This window comes from Leptosomus discolor, chromosome 2 (genome assembly GCF_034619465.1).
Source record: "Leptosomus discolor isolate bLepDis1 chromosome 2, bLepDis1.hap2, whole genome shotgun sequence".
Taxonomy (NCBI): Eukaryota; Metazoa; Chordata; class Aves; order Leptosomiformes; family Leptosomidae; genus Leptosomus; species Leptosomus discolor.
In genome coordinates this window covers 43,447,675-43,471,571 of record NC_141392.1, presented here as the reverse complement: position 1 = coordinate 43,471,571, position 23,897 = coordinate 43,447,675, and the positions used below count along the sequence as shown (strand labels likewise).

Sequence of the window (23,897 nt, the reverse complement as noted above, 5' to 3'; positions counted from 1 at the left end):
TTTCTTACTCTTGGCTGCATAGTTTGAGTTTGTTTGTTGAGAGATGCAGGGTCTTTTGCCCAACAGCAAGAATCTTAGAAGCAGGAGAATTGGGTTTGAATATACTCAGAAGCTAGGTTTTATTTCCTGGATGAAAGCATTCACCGTTCCGTAAAACCTGAGTGCTGTCCCATAGGTTTCCCACACTTTTGAATTAAAGTAACCATAACACTGCTACTTTGTGCTTCGGTGTTCCTTCCCTTCTTTTTTTTAAACATACCTTCAAGATCAGGAGTTTTATACTTCAAGGCCCAAAGTACAATGCAAGAACAGAAGTGTGGGAGTCTAAAGAACTTTCTGCTAAATAGAGAATAAGCTGGGTAAATACAGAAATAACTAAGTGCTAGTTAGAAACTGGAGTTAGTCTTTCCGGACTCTTGCTGGCTATATGTGGTATGTAGGCATCTAGATCCCACTGCAGACAACAGTGCAGGTACTTTGGTCTCACCCTTCACTTTTTTCCTGTAATTGTTGCATTCTATTTACACTGCCAATAGTTCCAGATGTTTTATCACAAGAGACTACCGTGTATGCAAAGCAAATCAAACTGTGGTCAAAACTTCAGAAGATAGTATCAGCTTGGGGCTGAGAACTGCTGAGGATAAACCAAACTAACCATAAAATGGGACACTGAACAGGATGTCATGAAAAAATGATAATAATAAAGATACAGATTTTGACACAAGTTCGGTGAAATTCAAAACTTGAAAGCCTTGAGAAAGAACAGAGACCCCAATAAGACAGTACACAATCTGTTCCAGAGAGGAAACAAATTAATATATATCCTCCAATTCCCAAATTATATTTCTGGTGCAGCTTTCAAGAACTATAATATTTTACCTCCTAACACACACCGGAAACCATCCCCACGATAACCTGCCTTACACTGGCAGCTGAAGGACCCGGGAGTGTTGTAGCAGAAAGCATCTGGATGACAGTGGCCCTGTTGACATTCATCTACATCTGTAAAAGAAAAGATCAGTCTCAGATAATTGACCCTCCTGATGGACAAATCAAAGCGATGAATTAAAGTGCAAACCTGCCATATTACTTTCAGGCTCCTATTTTAAAATATCTGATTAGAATTATAGACCTTTGGAAGAACATCTATACTGAAAAGCAAAGGAGAAAAAAAAAAGCATGCCTGTATTTTAGGTTCTGGCTCTCAGCAAATCCCTGCACTCTGCTATTCTGATGGGTAACTAGCATTGTTAACTTGCACAGTATTTTAGAAATATGCACCTATGTTTCTCAAGGAAAAGACTTAACACAGCAAGAGAAGTCGGGTTTGGCCAGCAATGTTTCCGACATGTAGTTAGGTAAAGCACTCCTCTACCGCACTCTGATTGACATGAAACAGAATATAACTTTTTTACATAGTCTAAGCATCATGTGTCTTCACCTTAGTAATATAAGCCAATATAGTGCAAACTGTTCCAGCAGATGAGGATCTGGTCTGCTAACTGCAACTACAGCAATTTTTGTGTTTAGCTCATCTTGGACCTTCTGTAGTTCAAACATTGAGGAGTGAATTAAGAAATGAGAGGAGGAAAGGACAAAACCTTAGTGCAATACCTGCCCGAGGGACTTAAACCATGAAATTTCCTACTTTAAATCACAACTATAGGGCATTGCAATCCCCAGCCAAGTTGTGCACTAAAGAGTATAAAACCCCACAACAAAAAGTATTACCCACCCTCGCAGGCACGCCCATCTCCGGAGAAGCCAGGGAGGCATGTGCAGATGTAGGCAGACCCACCGGTGTACACACACTGAGCACGCTGAGGAATGTCACAATTGTGTGTGCCTGCCTGGCAATGGTTTACGTCATATTCAACAGCTGCAGGTTAGAGGTACAAGAGAGGACATGAAAATTTGAACCTTTCTTTGCAAAGTTTGAAGACCATAATAAATTTATAGGGAAAGCAGAACAGCTATGAAAGCATACAGAAGAGAAAGGAAACAAGGAAACTGAGTTTTTTGTTTGGGGGGCTGGGACTTTTTTTTGCCAAGATCTCTCCTTTCACTGCTGTTAAATCTTTTTAATGTTTTACAAGGAACTGATTGTCCTCAGCACCTCATAAATGTCTGTTAATATAGAACAGGGCAGAAAGGCTACCACAGTGACAGATCCTAAAATCCATGACAGTTTTGCTTATAAAAAGGAGTCCTGGATGAAAAAAATGTAAGGCATCTCACAGAGGTACCTCTCCTGTTAGCTAAGTGGCCAGTTCACTGCACTGGGAATTATTAGATACCCTGCTACACTAACCTAGCACTGACCCAGTGCTGTCGTCACTTGGCAAAAGATGTGGGCTGTGACTCACTCAATAGGAGATAAACATATTTGTCAACTATTGGAGAGATTTTTGACCAACTGTGGAAGCTGGGACCAGTCCTGCAGCTTTTCATAACTTTCTCATCGTTGACAGCAGTGACTCTGAAGGCACTGCACTGCTTTACACACAAATTATTATATCTGTTCTGTTCGGTGAAGTAAGTTTTAGATTACAAAATAAACTATTCAGAATTACACTATAAATGAGTAAGATTTGGAGTTGGAGCTCAAAGGGAGTCCCCAAGTCCTCCTGTTCCTCAGCCTAGTAATAGGAGAACAGGATTTATTTACAACTCTCTTCTAAAGCTATCCAGTGAGTCATACAGCCGGTATGAAAAAGCTGCAGTTCCAAAAAAGCCGAATCAGAGCTGGTATCCCAGAGCAAGCTGGGTGCACAAAGAGGGTGCACAAAAGCACAAGGAGAGAAATGGGGCTCGTGATGGAGTGTAATACACAGCAAGCCAAGTCACACACTTAAGAGAAGAAAAGAACCTTTCTGCTGTAAGATGAAGGTTCCTCACTCTTAGCTGAGAAACAGTCTTGGCTATAACTCACCAAGGATAAATCGTGCTTGACAAACCTGATCACCTTCTACAACAAAGTAACCTGCTCGGTTGATGTGGGACGAGCGGTGGACGTTGTCTGCCTGGATTTCTCCAAGGCTTTCTATACGGTTTCCCACAGCCTCCTCCTTGAGAAACTGATGCATTATGGTCCAGAGAAGTGGTGTGGGCAGTGGGTGGGGATCTGGCTGACAGGCTGCACCCAGAGGGTGGCGGTAAATAGCTCCTTTTCAAACTGGCAACTTGTCACATGTGGGGGTCCCCCAGGAATCAATATTGGGCCTAATGCTGTTTAATATCTTCATAAGTGATCTGGATGACGGGATCACACGTACCCTGATGAAGTTTGCTGATGATGTGAAACTGAGTCGGGAAGCAGACACTTTGGAAGGGAGAGCCACCCTGCAGGAACAGCTGGATAGGCTGGAAGAGCAGGCTAACGAGAACCTTATGGGGTTCAACAAAGACAAGCACAAGGTCTTGCACCTGAAAACATCATGCAGGAGTGCAGCACAGGCTGGGATCTACCCGGCTGGGGAGCAGCTCTGTGGAAAGGGACCTGGGGCTCCTGGTGGATGACAAGCTCAACATGAGTGAACAGTGCTGGTGTGGCAAAGAAAGCCAAGAGGATGCTGGGTTGCATCAACAAGGGCATCACCAGCAGAGACAAAGAAGTCATTAACCCACTTGGCACTTGCCAGGCCACACCTGGAATACTGTGTTCAGTTTTGGTCCCTGCTACGCAAGAAAGATGTGGACAGGATGGAGGGTCCAGAGAAAGGCCACAAAGATGAACAAAGGCCTGGGAAGCCTGGCATATGAGGAAGGGCTGAGAGAGCTGCATTTGTTCAGCCTTGAGAAAAGAAGGCTTAGGGGAGACCTTATCACCATGTTCCAGTGTTTAAAGGGCGGCTGCGAAGAAGATGGTCCAACCACATTGGAAGAGTGTGTACAGGTTTTGTCAGTACAGAATTACTGTCAGGTTGCAAACAGACAAAAATTCTAACTAAAAAAAAACCTAATCTATATCCTATCCTGACAGTTGCAACTCTAGCAGTGGAGTCATTACCCCTCTTCTATCTGTCATTTGTATATATTTTTATTTAGGTTTTGATATTCGCAATATAAATGACACCCAAATGAATCAGCTTAATGTAATCAAGGGTAAAGCTCAGGGGTTTTCTTTCTATACAGAAAATTCACTTTCAATACACATCCCACACAATCACCTTGCAATTTTGCCATCTATCAAATGGAATTTCTACAACTTTAGTGAAAAACAGATATAAAAAAAAAGTATCCCTCATTAGGACAACGTTAGTCCAGCAAGTACAGATTAACTCAGGGTTCTTCCAGAAAAAAAAGGTTTTAAATTAAAGTAACCAATTCAGTGACATTTGAAGTTTTAATGGTCCATTAACAAACCAGCTACATTTCCTCCAAATCTCAAAAGATTTTAACACTGAAATGATCTTTAGTACTTATAATTTCTTTTCAGCATGATTAAGTATCACTTCAGAATAAGCCTGCAATAGCCAAGACACACTGGTTTAGACCTGTGCACTGCTTTGTCCAATGGATGAATCTGTAACTAAAATCTAATCTGTTAAATGTAATTCTGGATTAGATATAAGAAAGAAACAAAACACCAAACTCCAAAAGGCCAAAGCACAGCACTACAGAAAATGCAGAAAAGCCCTACCTCATCCTGAAAGTGAGAGGCTGTAAAATACCAACAAATTACTAACTGCTCGTTTTAATTTTTCTTCCTTCACAAATTTGAATTTTACTTCCATGTGAAATCTACAGTTAAATATAGGTACAGAAAGGACAGAAGCATTCAATAATCATTTCCACTTTCAAGTTGGAAACATTCTGAATGGTGAATTTTTATGAGATGAAAACAAAGTATTTCAGGCACCTTCTCCGGTTACCTAGTGGATTGTAATCACTAACTGCAGCACAAACTCCTAAATTCAACTCGTATTAGAAGTCAACGCAGATCCTTCAAGGTCTATTTTCTGTCTCTGTGAGATGAATCACAGCCCGAAAGCCAGTGGGCACTGCCAAGAAGAAACGTGAAACTCACCAACACAAGTCTGCCCATCTGCTGCAAACTGGTATCCTTCAACACACTCGCAGTGGTAGGTTCCTGGCTGGTTATTGCAGATGGCATTGCTGCCACATAGAGCTGGTTGCTCTGAACATTCGTCAACATCTAGAATATTACAAGGAGTCCAGTTGTTACAAAGATGCATTTAATACTGATGCCAGAAAACCAGAATCTGTGCAACTGTTCAATAACAGCAGGCTTGCATATTTAAAACCACATATTGGACAGGCCACACCTCATAAGAGATGTTAGTAACCTGAAAATAATTTCTCAGGTAACTGTGTCCTCAGCTAATCTGCACCAAAAGAAAACCCAGAAGAGGCTCTATAATGGAGTAATAAGGGGAAGGGACAGGAAACCTGAGAGGAAGGAAGAGCTACCGAGAAAGAAAATGCAGACTACAAGGTGATCAGAAGCAGTGATGTCTACTGGGAGCCCATGAACTTTAGGAAAGGCTTCCCCTTTCGTTATCCATATATATATCTAACCCACTGCTGCTCAGCTCACAGCACCAGGGGACTGAGGGGAACAGTGTGATGCTGCTGTTTTTGTTTGCAAGTTTAAGAGTTGGAGTGGGGGCAGAAGGTTGTGTTTTGTTTTGTTTTGTTTTTTTTAAATTAAAACCCCCAACAACTCAGTTAACTAATTAGGATGATGCACATTTCATTAATACACACTTTCGCCTCTTGAAAAGTATTTGTACTGTGATTTGATTATAAAACAAAACCCAAATACATTAAGAATACAGAGCTGGACATAGCTGCAGAAAAAAAGTCTCCTTGAACAGGAAGGATTTTCACAGCAAATCCTGAAAAAGGTTGTTTCAGTGGGTTAAAATATCTGTGCTCTGTACGCATGTGCATATGCCATTCCTCATCTCCCTCAAGAACTTTTAACCTAGTTGACTCATTTTAACCAGAACTTGCATCACAGTAAATTTCTCACAGCTAAGTTCCCACAGGTTTTACGAAAAGACAAAGTGGGTAGGAAAGATGCTTTGCAAGCTAGCAAAACATACCCAAGTTTGACCCTTCACAAGAGTTATTTTTGCTTACTTGGATCATTGACACACACCAGCTACCCCAGCATCCCTCTAACCTACCTTTCCCAAAACGAGCCTCTCAGGACAGTTTGTTTTGCTGGAATGGCTAGTCCTGAGGGTCAACACATTCCAAGCAAAACAAATTCTACATTAGCTGTCATTTTGTAATGAATGTTTTCTTATACCATAACAAACGTTTCCATCTCCATGGAAGCCAATTGAACAGTCACAGATGAAACGATTTCCAGTTCCTGGACGACATATTGCATTGGTGTCACAGTTATGGGTACCAGTGTAGCAAGGATTCCGGTTAATATCAGCAGAACCATCTGACAAGAGAGACCATATTTAGCCATGATGACTCTGTCCAAGTAATAGCGCTCAACTAAGGCCTAGAAGGAGATTGCTTGTAGTGCACAAGAAACAAGGAAAGAGAATACTTTTTGCACCAGGAAGAAGGGGACTTGCAGGTGATATGTGGGACATGAATCTCAGACATGGCAATAACACCTGTATTCCCTGTCACTCCCACAAAGGACTACCAAGTTAAAAAACAGAGAAGCCACAAAAACCTCTCTGAAAAGCAAGACTGACAAAGATAATGCATCTTCCTGTCACTGACACTAGACCCAAAATGTGATTCTTAGCAGCCTGGTTTGTCCATATTAATTAGAAGAACTTTATGTTTGTAACAAACAAAAGTGAGCACAGTATTTTCTTGTACTCATCTGGTGTGCATTTTCAAATTACTCCTTTGCTTTTTTTCTGATTTTAGTGCAAACAGACAAACCTGGACAGTTCATCCAAAAAAAAACCCAAACAAACCACCACTTCTTAGGCTGCCTACCTTACAAAGATAAAATGTCATTTTTCAAGACAAATTATAGAAACTAGCTGTTTCAATGGCAAATCTTATTCCCCTCTTTTGCCCTTTCCTCTGACAATACAAAAAAGTTATTAATAGAGGAACTATAAATTAGGTAAAGAAAAACACTCCATGTATCTGAGCAGCAACAGATTCAAGATGGTACGCTGACAGTATTTCAAGGAATTAGACACAAAGTCCACTGAATTTCATGAGTAGATAATCACTCAAATACTCTTCCCCATGTGAAAATACAAACTTTCAACTGTCCTATTTCTCTTCTTAATTGATGGATCCAGACTTCTACTGACTAATACAATGAATTACTATAACTCATTAATTGAACCCAGCTAAGGCAGGCTAAAAAATTATAGAAGCCTGCTCTTAATTACTCACAAAAGAGAAAAAGAAAGATTTCCAATTCATACATACCACTGATGGGGCCAATGGAATTACTCATAGCATATCGCAGAATCTGCTCATCTCGGTTATACAGGACAAACACACTGTCCACTGAGAGCTGCTGAGTAGCAGAAGCAGCATGGTGAGAGTCATCATGAACACATTCATCAAACGAGATGGTCTGTCGCCACTGATAGGCGCCCATGTACGTGGAAGCAACCCCATCCCTTTCTGGCTCTGTCACTGTGTACTCCCGGGTGGACGACGAAGTGATCACTGCAACATGGCAACAAACACGCTGATCAGAACAGAGAGCAAAAATACTCTGCCAAATGCTACCTGTGGACATGGGATACAGGCAGAATAGTGTAACAGAAATTTCAAAGGCAAGAAACTATGAAAGTGGATGTATTTCCATGCAAAGAAATAGGCACTTGACTGGGCTTATTCTGTCCTCAGATATCACAGCCTTGAGGAATGAGCCATATCATTTATCTTGACATATTTTAAAAATTTAGTTTCACTTTGTGGGTTACCAGGTAAAGAAAGGAAAATTCAAATCAGGAAACGCCGAGGTTTCTTTAGATTAATTTACATAATGGAACTATAAGCTAAGAAGGACAAAAGCCACCTCACCAGCATAAAACTACAACCACTTTTAGTTCATTGTGGTCTATTGGCCTTGGATTTTGACAAAAGTCCTGAAGAAGACACGTCTGAAAGCCCTTGTGTGCTTCACAGCAGTTTTCTATAGTGTGAAAAATTGTGACCAAAACTCTTCAAAGCAGATCTGGGCTTGTGGATCCTCCCACCAACAGAAAGCTCCTCCGAACTCCACTGTTCTTCATTTGGACACGGGAACACTCTTGTATAAATCCACTTGTAACAGTTGGTAAAAGCTGGATTTCTGGTAAGCAATGGTCTATCAGATATGCATAGGACAGGAGAATAACAACTATTTGAGTACTGGTAAATCAAATCCAGCCTGAAGGATGCCTCTTCCAGCCCCTGACTTTTCCTCCATGGGGACAGCATTTCTGTCAAGAAGGCAGGCGTTCTACAGGGCACACACTGCCCAAACAACTCCTCCAAAACTCTGAAGTTGTTTAGCACAAAGCAGATGCTTCCTGTTGCCTCCTCCTCACAGTCCATAACGACAGGCAAAGCAGCAAAAGGGGTTCATCACTGGCTACCAAAGCCAGCCGTCAGAGGATATAAGGCAATGATGATGCAACCATACCATTTTCAGCTATCTCCAGCAATCAAGGTGCGCCCTTGGAGCAAAGCATACTCTCTCCAGTATTCACGTGCACCTGGGTGCACCACAGGCTGCTTCCCCTTTATTGCTCTTTGACAGCTGGGCTGGCTGGCCAGCAGCAACACTCCAACCACACTTTGTTTTTGCTGTGTTGAAACACCCCATAATTTTATCCAGGAAGAAGAAAGCAAAAGAAGGGAGATTCCCTTGTAAATAGTGAAATGAAGAATGGTGCTCTTACCCAATCTCAGAGTCTGAGATAAGGAAGAGAGAGAGAGGAGAGAAGTACTGAAGAGACAATGGAGGAAACTGATAAAGGAATTAAGAGGCTCCTAATTTTCTGGTCAGTTGTTCAAATTCATTTCAAATAATTCTGACAAATGCTTGTTAGCAACACAAGGCACAGTCACTGCAATGCAGATTACATGACTCATACTGGTTTGCACAGTCTCATCAGACAAGACCAAAGCCCATTTGATGACATTATTACAAAAAGGTATACACAGTACAGCTCGTACTGAACAGCTGTGGACCCTATAAAAAGCTTTGCAACTTGTACAACTGCCATCAGCAGTGTAAAAATAAGGCCAATTAAAAGGGAAATCGAGAGTGTTTTGCAAACGCCAGTTCAGAGAAAGCTAAACTCACATTTTTTTCAATAAAAAGATTAGAAATATTTGCATTGTCCCCCTCAAAAATCCACCTTCTTTTGGGACCTGTTCCTAAACAGCAAAAAGCAACTTTCTAGAAATGGAAGGGTCCCAAGTACACTTGCTAAGAAGGGAATAAAATAATGTTTTTCAGAGTGTCTTACTCTCTGCTCTGAGAAACATGCTCGTTCTCACTTCATGCTTAGGGAACCTTACCAGAACTAGAAGTGTGATAGAATTCAGTGTATGGTTCTATTTGGACTGATGCACCAGATGGGATCTCAGGTATTCTGCCCTCCATTTCTGTGCTGATAGTAAGGTGACCATGTTCATCAATTCCACTGAATTTCTGCTTTATAACCAGTTTCTCATTGTTGCCAAGAAAAGTTACTTCAGTTTGCCGTGTAAACTCACCACCTAAAGAAACAGCATTAGTTAAATCATTTAATAGTGGTTTCTGAATCCTTCTATTGAAAGCATTGCTTCTAGTAGACAAAATGTAAATTATTTTCTGCAAGCTTTGATGCAGCATAATGGCTAATGTTTTGAATTTCTAAAAAAAAAAAACCAACTTTCAGAGGTATACTGATAATATTCTTGGATAATGCAAGGAAACTATTTTCTCTTAAGACTGAACATGCTAAATTGCAAATAAGCCTGAAGAAGCATGGTTTTTTTTAAATCAAAAGAAAAGTTCCAATGAAGCTAATAATAGTAGACCTTATCCTACCAGTTAAAATGGCAAAGGAGTTGTACATTTTAGAGAAAATCTCCATTAGGAATACAATTAATTAAAAAATAAATAAAAAATCCAGTACATCTGTTTCCAAATCAAAACCAAGTGAAACGTATGTTGCAAATTCCAGAACAAACTTCAAACACACCAAATCCAAGAAAACCCCGAAACAAAAAGTTACATTCAACTAAATTCATAGTACGGGGCTGTAAAGGAAAAGATTTTAAAAAGAAATACATGTTCTCCTAGAACTGACTGGATCCACAACCTGAATTCATGTGCACAAAGAACCAGATTTGGCCTCAAACTTAAGAAAAGCTGTAATTGTGAACTGGGGTTTCCCTCAAATAAGTCAGCAGAATCATTTGCATCTCCTGCAGGAATTGCTTCTGCTAAGAATTTCAGACCTTCATGAGGTCAGATTTTCATTTCTTTTTTGCTCCATTGGTACAATCAGGCAAGTGTTACACCTTTTGTAGATGTAAGGGCAGATTTTTTCAGTAGCTCTGCACACTCTAGTACCAAAAATCAGAACCTTTTTAATAATATCTTTCTTGCACAGGAAGCGGCCAAGCCATTCATCTTTCTAACAGACTTAGGTGCTTGTGCACTGATGGTAAATTAAAAAGCCCAATATCTATACATTGTAAACAAGAAAAATGGTGAGAACTTTGATTACAAAGCAATCCATTTGCAGCTCAGAATAAACATGTTTTCATCCTACATTTCTTCTAAATACACATTTCTTTTCTCTCAAGACAGAGGAAGGCATAGCACAGGTTTTGAACATTATTTTAATTTAGAAGTTACCAGTAACGCTGAATCCATTTTTATATCCTTGCTGTTCCACAGCAAACATCCATCCTATGATACCTCCAATAGAGGCAAGAGGCAGTAAAGAATACCCCAAAGTCTCCGGGATTGTGCTGATAGCAGTGTAGGCACGCCCTTGGTTCATCACAACATAGGAGTGGAGATCAGTGTTCTCAAATACAACTGGAACGGGGTTATTTCCTACAAAGATTCTTCCTTTGACCTTCCCATTGACTCTCTGAGGAGAACCTGGCAAATCAATACAATGCATCAGAACAAAACAACAGTTCTCTCATACTCTCCAAGGAATGTGTTCAGAGCATTGACTATGTTCAAAGATATTGGTGTTGAAATAAATAGCAAACAAACACTCGCAGAACTCAACAGACAGGAAACCTCCTACAAACAGTGTGTTAATTTGCTTATGCACATACGTGCGTGTGCATGTGTGTGTGTTGTCAGTATACAGGTGACCAAGTGGCCAAAATTGCCTGAAGAGACACCCCTTATCCTAATTAACAATTTTGTCTGCAAGGATAACTGCAGAAACAGACTAAGCTGTTACAGTGTCTCTGACAGTAAGTGGCACACAGAAACTTCTTTTGAAGATCACACTTTGTATCAATTCCTACTGAATGTAAATTTGTTCATTCCCTATTAGAAGGCAGTTAACCATTAGGTGTTAGAATAATTGACCTGTTATTCTAAACTATTCTATTTCTTGACTCAGAACTATTGATTGTTTTAAGACTGTCCATGTTACACAGAAGTAGCTACTTTGGATTGCTAGTTTTCTTCTGTATAAAATCTCCTACATGCAAATTCAAATTCCCTTATCGTCAGATCCTTTTTTCCTGCCTCTGGAAAATTCAGTTTTATGAACTGAAAGCTAAGTAGTAGGTTTTGCTTTCCCACCTCATAAAACACGGTCTGCAGTCAGCTATTTTAGTTGTTGAAATGCATCTATACTCTGAGTCAGGTCACTATGAGGATTACAAGTGTATACATAAAAAATTCCTTTATGGATTTTACACAGGAACAAAGTTTAAATGGATATCTAACAAAAATCTGGCAGATTAGTCCTTTAGTAAAGAAGCTTAAGAGTCAGACAAAGAGGAGCCATACTCTTTAGTTTGATGATCAAAGTCAATTTGTTCATCCCTTTTGAACTGTCCATTTCTAGTGCGAGGAGCAAATCAGATTATAACACATTGGAACTTCACATTATTTCTAGCAATAAACACTGGATGTTACGCTCTCTATTAAATTATGTCAGTTATGCAAAAGTTTCTTTTTTCTAGAAAATCATGTTAAAATGTGTAATGCATAATTGACCACCTAAAATAATTTGCTGTGTTCAAAAAAAACACACCATTTTAGAAAGCACAGCTCACTTCTTAAAATACCTTTCAACATATCTCAGTGATAAGTCTTTCAAGAAGTATTTAACCATATCTTTTTTAGTATTGAAAACAAGTTGCCTCATTCAAGAATGCCATGTGCAATTACTGCATATGTACCTAATTTTCAAAAAAATTACCTTCTGCTACACACTGTCTGCCATTTCCTTTGTAACCAGCAATACAACTGCAACAAAATCCGTTGGGATAATCTTTGCAAATACCATGAATAGAGCACTGGTGGCGGCTGTTAGCACAGGTCTGTTGGACGTCTGTGTGGTAGCGAAACACTGTAGAAAATAAGACCAGACACTTACACTTCATGTAATTATTATCGTATGCACGTATCTCTGGTTTGGTTTAAAAATATTTATAGAGTAACTTGATTAGGTTTTTTTTTTTTTTCCATTTTCTCTTCAAGGAAAACAAACATTTGCAACTGACTTTTGCCAACCTTGCAATATGCAAGTAACAGTCTACTATTCTACAGAAAACATTGGGGCTTCAGTCACCAGAAAACTGACTCAATTCTACCGATTTCAGCAGATCTGTGTTAATACAGATCAGTTAAACTAACTTGGTGAAACCAAATACACAATAATTTTAAATTTGTCCTTGTTTCCAAACCAAAGCAAAAAGGAGCCTTTCCAACCTCAGAACAAAACACATCCATACGGTACCCAGGACTGTGCACCAACTGATGCACCCCATAATTCTAATTGGCTTACCCTATTATTTCATGGAGATAGCAATTCTCACATCTCCTTCAAGAAACAATTAACATCTGGGCAGTCAGTCACACTGTTTTAAATTTTCTACAAACACTTCCTCAGAAGTTAGAATCACTAATCCCACCCTTGTAAAACTTCAGGCTACAAAACCCTAGCCAACAATTTTTACAACAGTTACTACTCCCAGCCTCTGTTGCATCACCTGCATTAATTCAGTAACACATCTATCAAAGCAAATAAGCCAGGTTTCAGTAGAACTGATCATAAAATCCTTACCAGGAACAGCCACTTAATGCAGCTATTAAAGTTAAGATCATAAGTTTAACAACAGTCCTGGGCAAAAGAGAAAGGGAGATCAGTTGCCACTAAGAATGCGTCAGCTTTAGGAATACAACTTTGCCTATAGGAAGCTTTCCTTAGGAGAGATTCAGGTTCCACAGACACTCTGTAAGTGTGCTCTCCTGTGAGCTTGACTAGGGCACTAGTTTACTAGACTGGCAAGATCCAGATCTGAGGTGACATCCAAGTTAACTGCCTCAATGAATAACACAAACTTATTAAATGTGTCCAGATTTTCAGATATGAAGGTAGTGAGAAGGAAACAGATTGTTCCTTTAGTAGTTCAATTTCTTGCACACGTCTTTTTTTGCAGACTATCCATGCTAGCTTATCCAAGCTGTACAAAAGACCTTACCTATACCAGTTTCATCAAATTCTTCTACGTCTATGACTTGGGGTTGCTGTGGGGGGAACTGCTGGACCTGGAACTGGCGAGGTGGAGCTTTTGCTGTTGGGAAATCTTGATGACTGTAAAAAGACTCAGTCGAAGGTGTTCCTGTTACATCTTGGTATGAAGTCAGAAAGTCTTCTGCAGCTAGCTGAGGAGCTCTGTATGTAACATGGTGCTGATCCTCTTCTGTGCTGTCTGTACTACTGGTGACATACTGCTGTCTTATTTCAGTGGAGCCATAGTCTGACACAAATGGTTTTGAAGTCATCTTCTGGTCTTGCTCATTGGACTCTAGGCTCTCCAAAACATTGCTGATCTTGGCAGGCACAATACTGTCGGATGAGCTACCAATCTCGAACACCCAGGCACCTTGTTTCCCAGCATTGCTGCTTCTATCAGAGAAGCATATGCCAAATCAAAATGAACAAGTACAAGTTGTGTCACATTTTTAGCCTACACAAAATGGTATCCTTCACTGAGAAATATCAGGATAAAACTGTTGAATTATCTTATCCACATACTTATCTACAGGTACAGTTTATTCCGCTATAAAACACCCCTGACAGTTTGGACAGCATTTTTTTTCCACAGTCAGATCTCTCTTCTTGAGAGTTTCTAGCCTTCTTGTCTCCAAAGCGATGGGAACAGAAGGAGATTATTTGGGCCATAAAGATCTTGCTAACGCTTACTAGAACCTTCTAATTCATTCCTTTTCCTTCTTGTTTAGTTTTTCTTTCAAGATAGACTATAAAGAGTTAAAGGCTTAAGTGGTCCTACATTTAGAAAGGCTAAGCATACAGCAGCTCCTACCAGTGACAATGGAACTACAGACTTTTGACAAATTAGACCAAAGTCTTCATATTCCTCAAGAGGGTGGATATTTATCAGTGGCAGACTTTGCTAATGAGATCTTACTAGTTCTCATTAAGTTATGTTACAGTTAAGGAAAATATGGAACTTTTGACGTTTTCTTGAGGAGTTTAAAGAAACAAAAAAGCATACTTGTGCAGGTTTCTAATGCTGTCTTCATCATTAGCAATAACATTGTAGGATCCTGGCTTTTCCCAAAAGTAGTAGTTTGTAGAGGCTTGACTAAAGCCAACCATAGCAGGAATCTTTCCATCATCATTCTTGGTGTACGTACTATAGAACTGCAAACTATCTTCTGGATAAAGGAAAATAGCATAGGAACTGGAGTCAGAAGAGGCTAAAACAGCCTGGAATGTGTTTCTCTGTGGAAAAAAAAATAACATCCATTTACTCGAGGAAAAACAGTCAAGCTAGACAACAGAATAACATTTCTTAAAACACAAAGTCAAAATCAGAATTTCCATCACATATAATGCATCATGTACTTCCTAGGAGAAATCATTATTACACAAGCTTATGTTTTGCTAAGGCAGTTTTAACTTTAGTATGCATAAACATTAAAAAGAAAGCATTATCCAAGGTAAGATAAATCTGTTAGGAAACAGCTAAAGAGGCTATCCTAAAGCATAACAATTCTAAGTTCCGTAACATGCACAGGATACTATATCCTTAAAATAAAAAGAGTGATGTGCTAGACTAAAGAGAAAAATTCTGTAAACGTAATATTTAAATAAGAGTTTAAGTCTCATGTTGCTACAAGTGTCTTTTCCTGTAGCAAAACTCCTATATACTGTAGGAACCACCGAGACAGTACCTCAGACATCAGCTATTTGTTCCTACCAGAGCGCAGAATCATTACTGTGAGCACAATGGCTGTGTCAAGGCACAAGAAATTAACCTTTGACAAAATAAGATTTGCTAAGTTCTGGTAATGTTCTCAGCTCTATACACTGTGAGCAGGCTTACCAGCTGGGATAATTATTGTGCATAAATTTACGTTCCTTTGCAGGATATTACCTAACATGTTCTAAAAAGGGACAATGGTTTGCAAGTAATACAAAAAATAACAATTAACTGTTTCTTCAATCAATGCTAGCTACAAAGCATGACCTTTTTGTGAATGTAATGCCATCTGTCCAAAAGGGATTCACAGTGTGAAGTCCCTATTAATTAGTCCATATCCCTATCAGACTTTAGGTATTTTTATGTCAAAATAACTTAAGAGTCTGTTGAAAAGTGCAAGCCAACTGGATTACATTGCACAGATGGAGGGTAGGATATCCTACTATTTCAGTTTATTACCACATCACACATCATTCAAAGAAAGAGTTACCAGGGAATACAACAAATCAGCTATGTAGATTCAAGCATTTTCTTTTGAATAAATAAAACACCGTAAAATAAAAATCAAGTAAAAATTCTGGAAACTCCTATTTTGCTACAGCCTTTTCAACAACAAAATACATTCTTAACTGTACAGGATTCATTTAAACACAACAGAACTCAAGCCTTCAAAACAACAGGTTATGGTGTTACACTTCAGCTGAACACGTGTCCAAAGCTCACCTTTTCTTCCAAAGCACGATAGTCTCCTGGTGCCTGGTAAGGAGCCACAAGCTTCCAGGTAACAATGACGACACTGCTGGGATCAAAAGTAGTCTCAGGAAAACCTTTTTTGATATAGTCTGATGCAAGCTGCAAGACATCTGAGGATGAATCTTCTCTGTAATACACTTTTCCATGTCCATCTGTTGTGTCCAGGTCAGCCATAAAAGGAGCAATAGCCCCAAAACTGACTGGGAACTGACCAAGATATTTTTCTTCACTTGAAGGTTCATTCATTGCAATAATCCCATTAGTTGCAACCTAATAAAAAGGTGGAAATTATGAGACAGATACTGTTCATATGGCTGTCTCCCACACCTATGTGCTCTAGATTACGATATTTTCATTGCATTTCCAAAAGAAATTGAGTCAAAAGTCAGTCTTGTATTTGTAAAGTAACTGATTTTTTTTCAAGTTTTTGTTTTGTATCGCACGTCAGGAGTCCTGGTATTTTAGCTGCCCCAAACCAGAGATCTACTTTACAGATAGACCAATCTTTTTTTCCCCCCTAGATAAAGATTTTAGCTATTTAAGTATCAGACACTTAGTGCCTCTTCTAGCAACGATATACATAACCATCACATTTCACAAGTTTCCAAGTCTTTCTCAGACCAAGACCCAGCGCAACCCCTCTGTAAGTCTGTCAAGAATTGTGTACAGACCCACCCAGATAACCAAAAGCTCTTCCTGCTTTTAGTTGTTAGTCTCCTGAAGAGCAGTTTTACCACAGCATGACTGGGGATGGTAAGGATGAAGCAAGTATTTGCAATAATTAATTTTTCAGTTAACCAGTGAGCTAGTTTCTTACCTGATGTAAAGCAGAGCAGACTACAGAGAAGCTGTATCAAAGACATAGCACAGCCCCTGGGAATCTGGACTTCTACGATGAAGGCAGAGAAGGATGCTTAATCTGGACAGTTTAGAAAGCTGCCCATTCCTTAGAAAGTCTGAAGTTGATGGAAAAAAAGCAGGAGGAAACTGAACAGCTTGGTCATGACATAAGTCATGACACAACAGGCTGTTTCATCCCCATGAAAACCTCGTTAGGGAGTCAGGACACAAGTGGGTCAGCTAAGCTTTCCTTGCTATGACAGTACTGCACTGCACTACAACCATCCTCACCATCCTCCTAGGAACTTCTCTGCTACTGTGCAAGGTTGACTGCAACCAGCTGCTGCTCACTCTTAAGATACACTGTGAGCACAGCTATACCAGAGGCTAGAAGACAGAATTTCTATAGCGGATACAGGCCACCCTGTAAGTTCCCTCACAGCTGAGTGCCCTGACAGAGTCCTATGGAAAACTGGCTCTATTATGGGGGGGAGTCATTAAGATATAGAAGTGAAACACTTGACCTGAAAATGTACAGTGAGATTTCACTGGTCAATGAGATGATGACTCTCATCCAACCACCTCTGACTAAAAATGAAATAAATACATATATACATACAGGTAGATCCTAGAGCATGTGCAAGTGTGATGGCCAAAGTCCCCTGGCAAACCAGAGCTGACTCCCACACACGCAGAAGCAGCAAGCAAGACTACACGTGTCAGGCCTTGAGGCAGTGCACAAACTGCTCACACAGAGCTTTTTGTTCCGGGCCCTTCTTCCCAATGTGAATGGCACTGTATGAATCAGCCACATACAAATGTATTTCCAAGTGTTTGACTACCAGAGGACAGGACAGGACACACCTGACTACCTGCTGGCAGCCAGGCACTCACCACTCTAGAGCTGCTGCCGCATATGCAGATGACTCAAAGGGACAGAGGTCCCAAAACTGGCACTGCAAGCTATGGAACTAAACCTGCAGTCTCCCACAGATCTATCTCACTTCCAGGGACTCTTGAGAGTCCAAGGAGAACAAACTGCCACTGGATCTTTGCACAAGGTCAAGATGTTCACAACATTATGCAATCTTTATGAATTCTTGGAAGAGGGTCAGAATGGCCACCATGACTCAGATGGCAAAGCCATCTAGCCCAGTTGCCTGTCCCCAGCCATACCTGCTAGCTTACGGATTCAGCAGAACAACATGTACGTACTCCTCCGACCAGCCTCCAACCACGTTCAGCTCAAGGGATTCCCTGTGGTTTGACTGTTTATTCACCCTCAGTGGATCTCCTTCACGTATTTGTTAAGTCTTCCCTTCAACACATATAAACTTTATGAATCCACGAAATCTCTTAAAAAGGAATTCCACAGATCTGTGACTCATACCCTCGGGTCTCTCCTACTTCTGTTTGTTTTCAGTCTGGTTCCCGGCTTCATTTGATGCCCGCTAGTTTTTGTATTGGACATACAGTCAAATCCTGCCCAGTCTCTCCCCCTGTGTCATTTCTCCTCCAGAATGAAGACCCCCAGCCTATTGATGCACTCCCTGTAAAACAGCTGTTCCCTGTCTCTGATCATTCTCATTGCTTCCACATTTTTCTTCCCCTTTTCTACTATATACATTTGGAAACAAGGAGGCCAGTACTACATATACTCTTCAAGACACAGAGAAATTGTGCAAGCCTGTCAGGGATGTTGGTTACCCATGTCTTGGCAACATCCTCTAAAATCTGGGCCACCATTACTACTGCTACATATAGCAAATCAGAAAAAGTATAGTATGGAAACCCCTGCTACAAATCACTGCTTCATATACAGCACACACCTATACCTTGAACTCTCCTTTGGCTACCCAGGGGGTCAGCGCACACACCCTGCCACAGACTAGTGGTCAGTCAGCGTGGTGTATAACTGGATAATGGTTAGCATAAATCATTAGCTAACTTTAGCAAATAGTTCACACAGTATATCACAATTTAGTTCAAAAATGGCTTGTCATATGCTGACTGTATTGTCTGCAGATGTATTATTTCATTAGCTGCTACACTTGAAAACACTAAAAATGTTAAGATCATGTTAAAAATGGGAAGTTGGCTTTACACATGAACAGTATATCTAAGATATATAAGCAATACATAATCTCCACAAGCATGATGGGAATGCACAAGCAGGTCATGTCAGAAAGGTGAGGGAGAAGCTGAATATTGTGACCATTCTTCCTCTAATCATTGGTGACTAAACAGTGGCCGCAGATCCTAAGGTGAACTACGAATTTTGGGAATACAGAACTAAAAAGACAGCATGGGCTACTCCACTCTAGACCCTGCAATTGCAGGCAGACATGCAACAGAGATCTAGTCCAGAAGCTTCCCAAAACTTCTGGAACATCTGTACACTAAAAAGTGTTTTGTACCCCTGTAAAGAAAAGCTAAAACTTACCCTCAAAATTAAAAGCCACCCATTATACTATACCACTGGAAGACAGTAGGGAAGATGGTGGGCATTACAGTCTGCTTTGCTAACACATTTTAGCAAGGAGATGCGCTCCACCTTTACAGCAACAAATTCATGAGTAAATTAGAAGTTTTTCCCTTCCTAATCCTTGCTTACACTTTTTGTACGCAAACACCCCTACTCCCACTCTAAAGCCTCTTGTGAGAGACGACTGGTGTTTGAAGTATTTTAAACAAATTCCATGCTCTTCATCAGATTTGGTGTGTGCAGACTTTGCAGCTGCATCATCCCCCATATATGGCAGAGATTAAAATACTATTAAGAGAAAATACAATCAGGACTAATTAATGCTACAGAACAAAGTAGAGACCAGAAGAAATGACCTAACAAATGGCTGCCTTCTTTTCACCTACTAGGGACGTGCTTCTGACTATTCATTTTTTAACCTTGCTAAACTTAAATGCAACAAGTAATTTTATCAAGAAGATGAAAAAACGTCAACCTCATTTTCGTTTGTTTGTAGTTTATAAATGAGTCAGTTCAGTTTTAAATGTTAAGAGAATGTTTGGTTGCAATACCCTATCACCCAGAAAACATTTGCAAGCCATTAAATGAAAATAAATGAAGAAACTGCTCACTTTGCAAAGAGATTTTTAGTGTAGAAAAGGAACATCTATCATTATTGAAAAAAAAATGGTTTTCGTTTTCAGATTTAACAGTACATTTATATTGAAAAAGATGGTGAATTGTACGATTTAACCTTACCCTGTTCCTTTTAAGACCACATACACAGGTTGAAGTGCAAACCCCAATACAAAAAAGTAATTCAGGATAAGTACTGGGTTTCATTAAAGGTTTCATTCCTGTCAAAAGGGAAAGGGAGAAAAAAAAAAAAGGCCTCAGGTGGGCGTTGTCTAAAGACCAGCTGTACGGTACATCTTTCCTTTTAGGGTATAATAGTATTTAACTTGACAGGAACTAACACAGATGTATTTTTAGCATGTTAAACTTCTGGATTACACACATAGTTAACATACATTCGTGGTTTATAGAAGAACAAATCACACGCACTCTATTATAAATCCACCCTGAAAAACCAAGTGAGGAGGACAAAGTACAAAGTAACTCTATTGAAAGAAAAAGTGTATCAGTGTGTGCATAACAAATTACATGTTTCAAACAAATGAGATATTTTTCCCTGTTTAGTGACTAGGCATTTTGAGGACTTGCATATTTCTGAATAAGAGAGTTTATTAAAAAAATAATTTATTGTTATAATGAAGTGCCAGTTGACTTAAAGCAGCAAAACTTTCTAATACAAACATAACCAACTATTAATTTAGTAAGTTAATAAAAGTAATGGTTAAAAAATTGAGCCAAGCTTGCCTTAAAGGACTGATTATTCCCTAAAAGGAAGTAATCCCTAATTCTTTAACTTTTTCACATCAGTGAGCCCTAGTGCAAACTGAAAAATCCTTTTAAAAAGCGTGCTATTAAAACAAACAGATCAGTATGGGTTAATGACAGGATTCAGTGTTACAAATGTTGCATAGGAAAACACCATATTGACGATTACAGTATGTGAAAGTCTGTTTCCACTTATAGTAAATAAAAGTTCTCTCTTCTGTCTATGAAAAGAAAGAAAGTTTTGTTGCCAGGGATTTTATGACAAGTTGATACTAAACAATCGTTCCTCAGAACTCCTTGCCTTTTTATTCATGTGTAGAGCTAACACAACTCAGCTTCTCAGCTGTTGGAAAAGATAGAGAGAGAAGCCACATAAGTTTTCAACTGACGAAGGCAAAACTTGCAAAAAAAACAAGCACTCCAAAATTAAGATAAGCTTATCAGATTACCCTGATGAACCATACAGAAAGATGTATTTCATCACAACTCAAAATCTGATCCAGGAATTCCTTTATGTATTATACTGCATTTCTACAAATACCACAAGTTAATTGTATCAGCTTGATAATATTTACTACCAACACTTTTGTAAATTCTGCTTACTGAGTAACATCATAGAGCTTAGTAAGTACTCGCTGCCAATATACAATAAAACTGTGTGCTGTGAAGGTGCATTTAAGACTGCTCAACTCATTTCCTTAACAGGTATATTTCTCTTTTTCCTACCGCGGTACAGTTTGTACTGTGCTTCTGTTTTTCAATACTAGTAACAATAAATACAAGTTAAAAGCCTCTGCATATTATGCAGACTGATACTGAAATACCATTCATTACCAGACTTTGCCTATACTAAAATCGCCCATCCTCAGAACTGAGTAATCATGCTGAAAGAGCCCTAAAAGTGATTCTGGAATAGCCTTTATAAGGGTATCTTCCAGACAAAAACTAACTAGAACCATTCCTGCTTTACAGCATGGGCAAGTAACAAGGTCATCAAACTAAAGAAACCTAGTGTTGTTAACCCACTTACTGGTCTTTGAAAACTCTGCCCCCTTTCTGTCACATATCTGACATGTTACTTGTTATCTTTGCTTCTCAGTGCCTGGATACACAGCCCATTATCTTTCAAGAATATGCCTGTGCTTGAAAAAGTGTATTTTTTACTTGGGTTGGCTAATCAGTGACCAAACTTAGAGTACGGAAGACAAGACAATGAACTAAGGGTCAAACTGAACTCCACTTAATACTTGTGAATTACTTTGCCTGTACTGCCAGCCTCAGTTAACAACACCCAATTTCCACACAGGCATAACTTGAATCCCTCAAAATTTTGGCTTTCAGACATGATTTCAGGATTTATCTAGGTAGGGGCAGTGTGAGCAATGAAAAAGTACACAACTTAAGTGGCAGCACTAATATAATTCAGCATAATGCAAGAATGTTAAATCTTCAGTGAGTACTCACAAAACAGACTCAAGTACATGGGAACTACATCAAATTTTAAATGACTGTGGCCCCAGGGATGTTTAGTTTCCCAAGTGTCTCCATGTAGATTAGTCCCCAAAGTTGCACCTTAGACCCATGGTGCTAAAGCACATTGGTTTATCTGCACAGGGAGGTGGGTTTTAACTTGATCAGATCAACACATTAAACACACTGGGCCTTCCCTACTAGGACATTTCTAAATATCCTAGTTTGCATCTTCAACTGCCGGCCTAGATGAGGCTTCAGAGGAAAAGAGGCAATGATAAACCAGTACTCTTGAAGCATTCTGAAGACATGCTGTCATTTTAAACATTTTTTCTGGCTACTTTTGAGCGGCTCTGCTCCAGACAATCTGTTTTCAATCCCACCTTCATATACCGAACGTCCTCCATTAGCTACACAATGCGCACACAACTCTGGGATGCAGATTCTGCTATGAGGCACACATACATGGCTGTTGTCCCTCGAGTAGGGTCTGGTACCTGGTATGCAAAGCCTGCAGTTGCCTTGGATGCAGATTTCCCCTGCCCAAGAGACCCTTGAGCAGTGAACATCTGAGAGTGCCCAAGACATGAAGGGGTAGAAATCACTCTCGGTGCTAAGAGGTGCACGTCTTGGACGTGTCAGGCTGCTGGTTAGACACTCAGCGTTTCAGTTCTGTGACTTTGGCATGCCGAAGCACGCAAAACAGAGACCACGACGAGGATGTTCCTAAGCTGGACATACACCCTATGCACGAAAAACGCCGGGGGACGGCGTCCACTCCGGATAGCCGATTGTATTATCTTTATCCTACTACTGCCTGTTGCGCCACCGCCCAGCATAGACTGCGTGCACCGCAAAGGATCAGCAGCAGCCACAGTGCGAGAAGGGGATTAGCGCAGCCCCGGTACTCGACTGAACACGACCGGGACAACTGAGCTCTTCGCACCGACCTCTGACCGCGGCGCTCACCCAGCCGACCTGAAACCCCACCTGCACCGCACGCACCAACCCAAAGCCAGGCAGCACCGCGGAAAGAGGCGACAATCACACCCCGCCCCCTCCCCCCCTCGGGAGCCCCCAGCCGCCTTTCCCGCCCTCTCGGCCCCACACTCACATAGAGGGAGCGGACGGCGGCGCCGTAGAAGCGCAGCGCCGTGCTCAGCTCCAGCGCCGCCGAGCGCGCATCGTCCCCGGGCTCCAGCGCCGCGTCGCCGCGCTCGGGGCCGTGCGGCAGCAGCAGCCGCTGGGCGGGCAGCACCAGCGCCGGCAGCGCCAGGGCCATGGCCAGGGCCAGCAGCGCCCAGCTCGGCGCGGCGCGCATCCCGACGGCTCCCGGCGCGGCGGCGCCGTCCCGCCGCTATAAGCGCGGGCAGCGGGGGCGGCCGGGCCGGGCCGGGCCGTCGGGCGGGGGCGCGGCGCCGCGGCCAATGGCTGCGCGGGGGGGCGAGGGGGCGGGCGGGACTCACCGCCCCCCGGGGCGCCCCCGGCACCCCCTGGGGCCCGCTCTCACCGCCCGCAGCGGGGACTGGGGGTCGTTCCCGGCCCGGGGCTTCGCCCGCCGCCTCTGAGCCTGCCG

The 23,897-nt window shown here is 40.9% G+C and overlaps 1 protein-coding gene across 2 annotated transcripts in view; it reads right to left on the bottom strand.

Annotated features, from left to right (window-relative positions):
* NID1 (nidogen 1) overlaps positions 1-23,672 on the bottom strand; it is a 45,918-nt gene extending 22,246 nt beyond the window's left edge. The window contains exons 1-12 of one of the 2 annotated variants that reach the window (XM_086460980.1): positions 23,436-23,672; positions 16,117-16,416; positions 14,683-14,912; positions 13,645-14,072; positions 12,360-12,509; positions 10,817-11,068; positions 9,487-9,687; positions 7,393-7,638; positions 6,281-6,424; positions 5,030-5,158; positions 1,736-1,879; positions 880-1,002 (exon numbers count right to left, since the gene is read on the bottom strand). In XM_086460980.1, the coding sequence (XP_086317106.1) occupies positions 880-1,002; positions 1,736-1,879; positions 5,030-5,158; positions 6,281-6,424; positions 7,393-7,638; positions 9,487-9,687; positions 10,817-11,068; positions 12,360-12,509; positions 13,645-14,072; positions 14,683-14,912; positions 16,117-16,416; positions 23,436-23,642 (2,554 nt within the window). In that variant the 5' untranslated portion in view covers positions 23,643-23,672. The remainder of the gene's footprint in view (positions 1-879; positions 1,003-1,735; positions 1,880-5,029; positions 5,159-6,280; positions 6,425-7,392; positions 7,639-9,486; positions 9,688-10,816; positions 11,069-12,359; positions 12,510-13,644; positions 14,073-14,682; positions 14,913-16,116; positions 16,417-23,435) is intronic. The other variant, XM_086460979.1, reaches the window with a different exon arrangement.
* Positions 23,673-23,897: the final 225 nt, after the last annotated feature.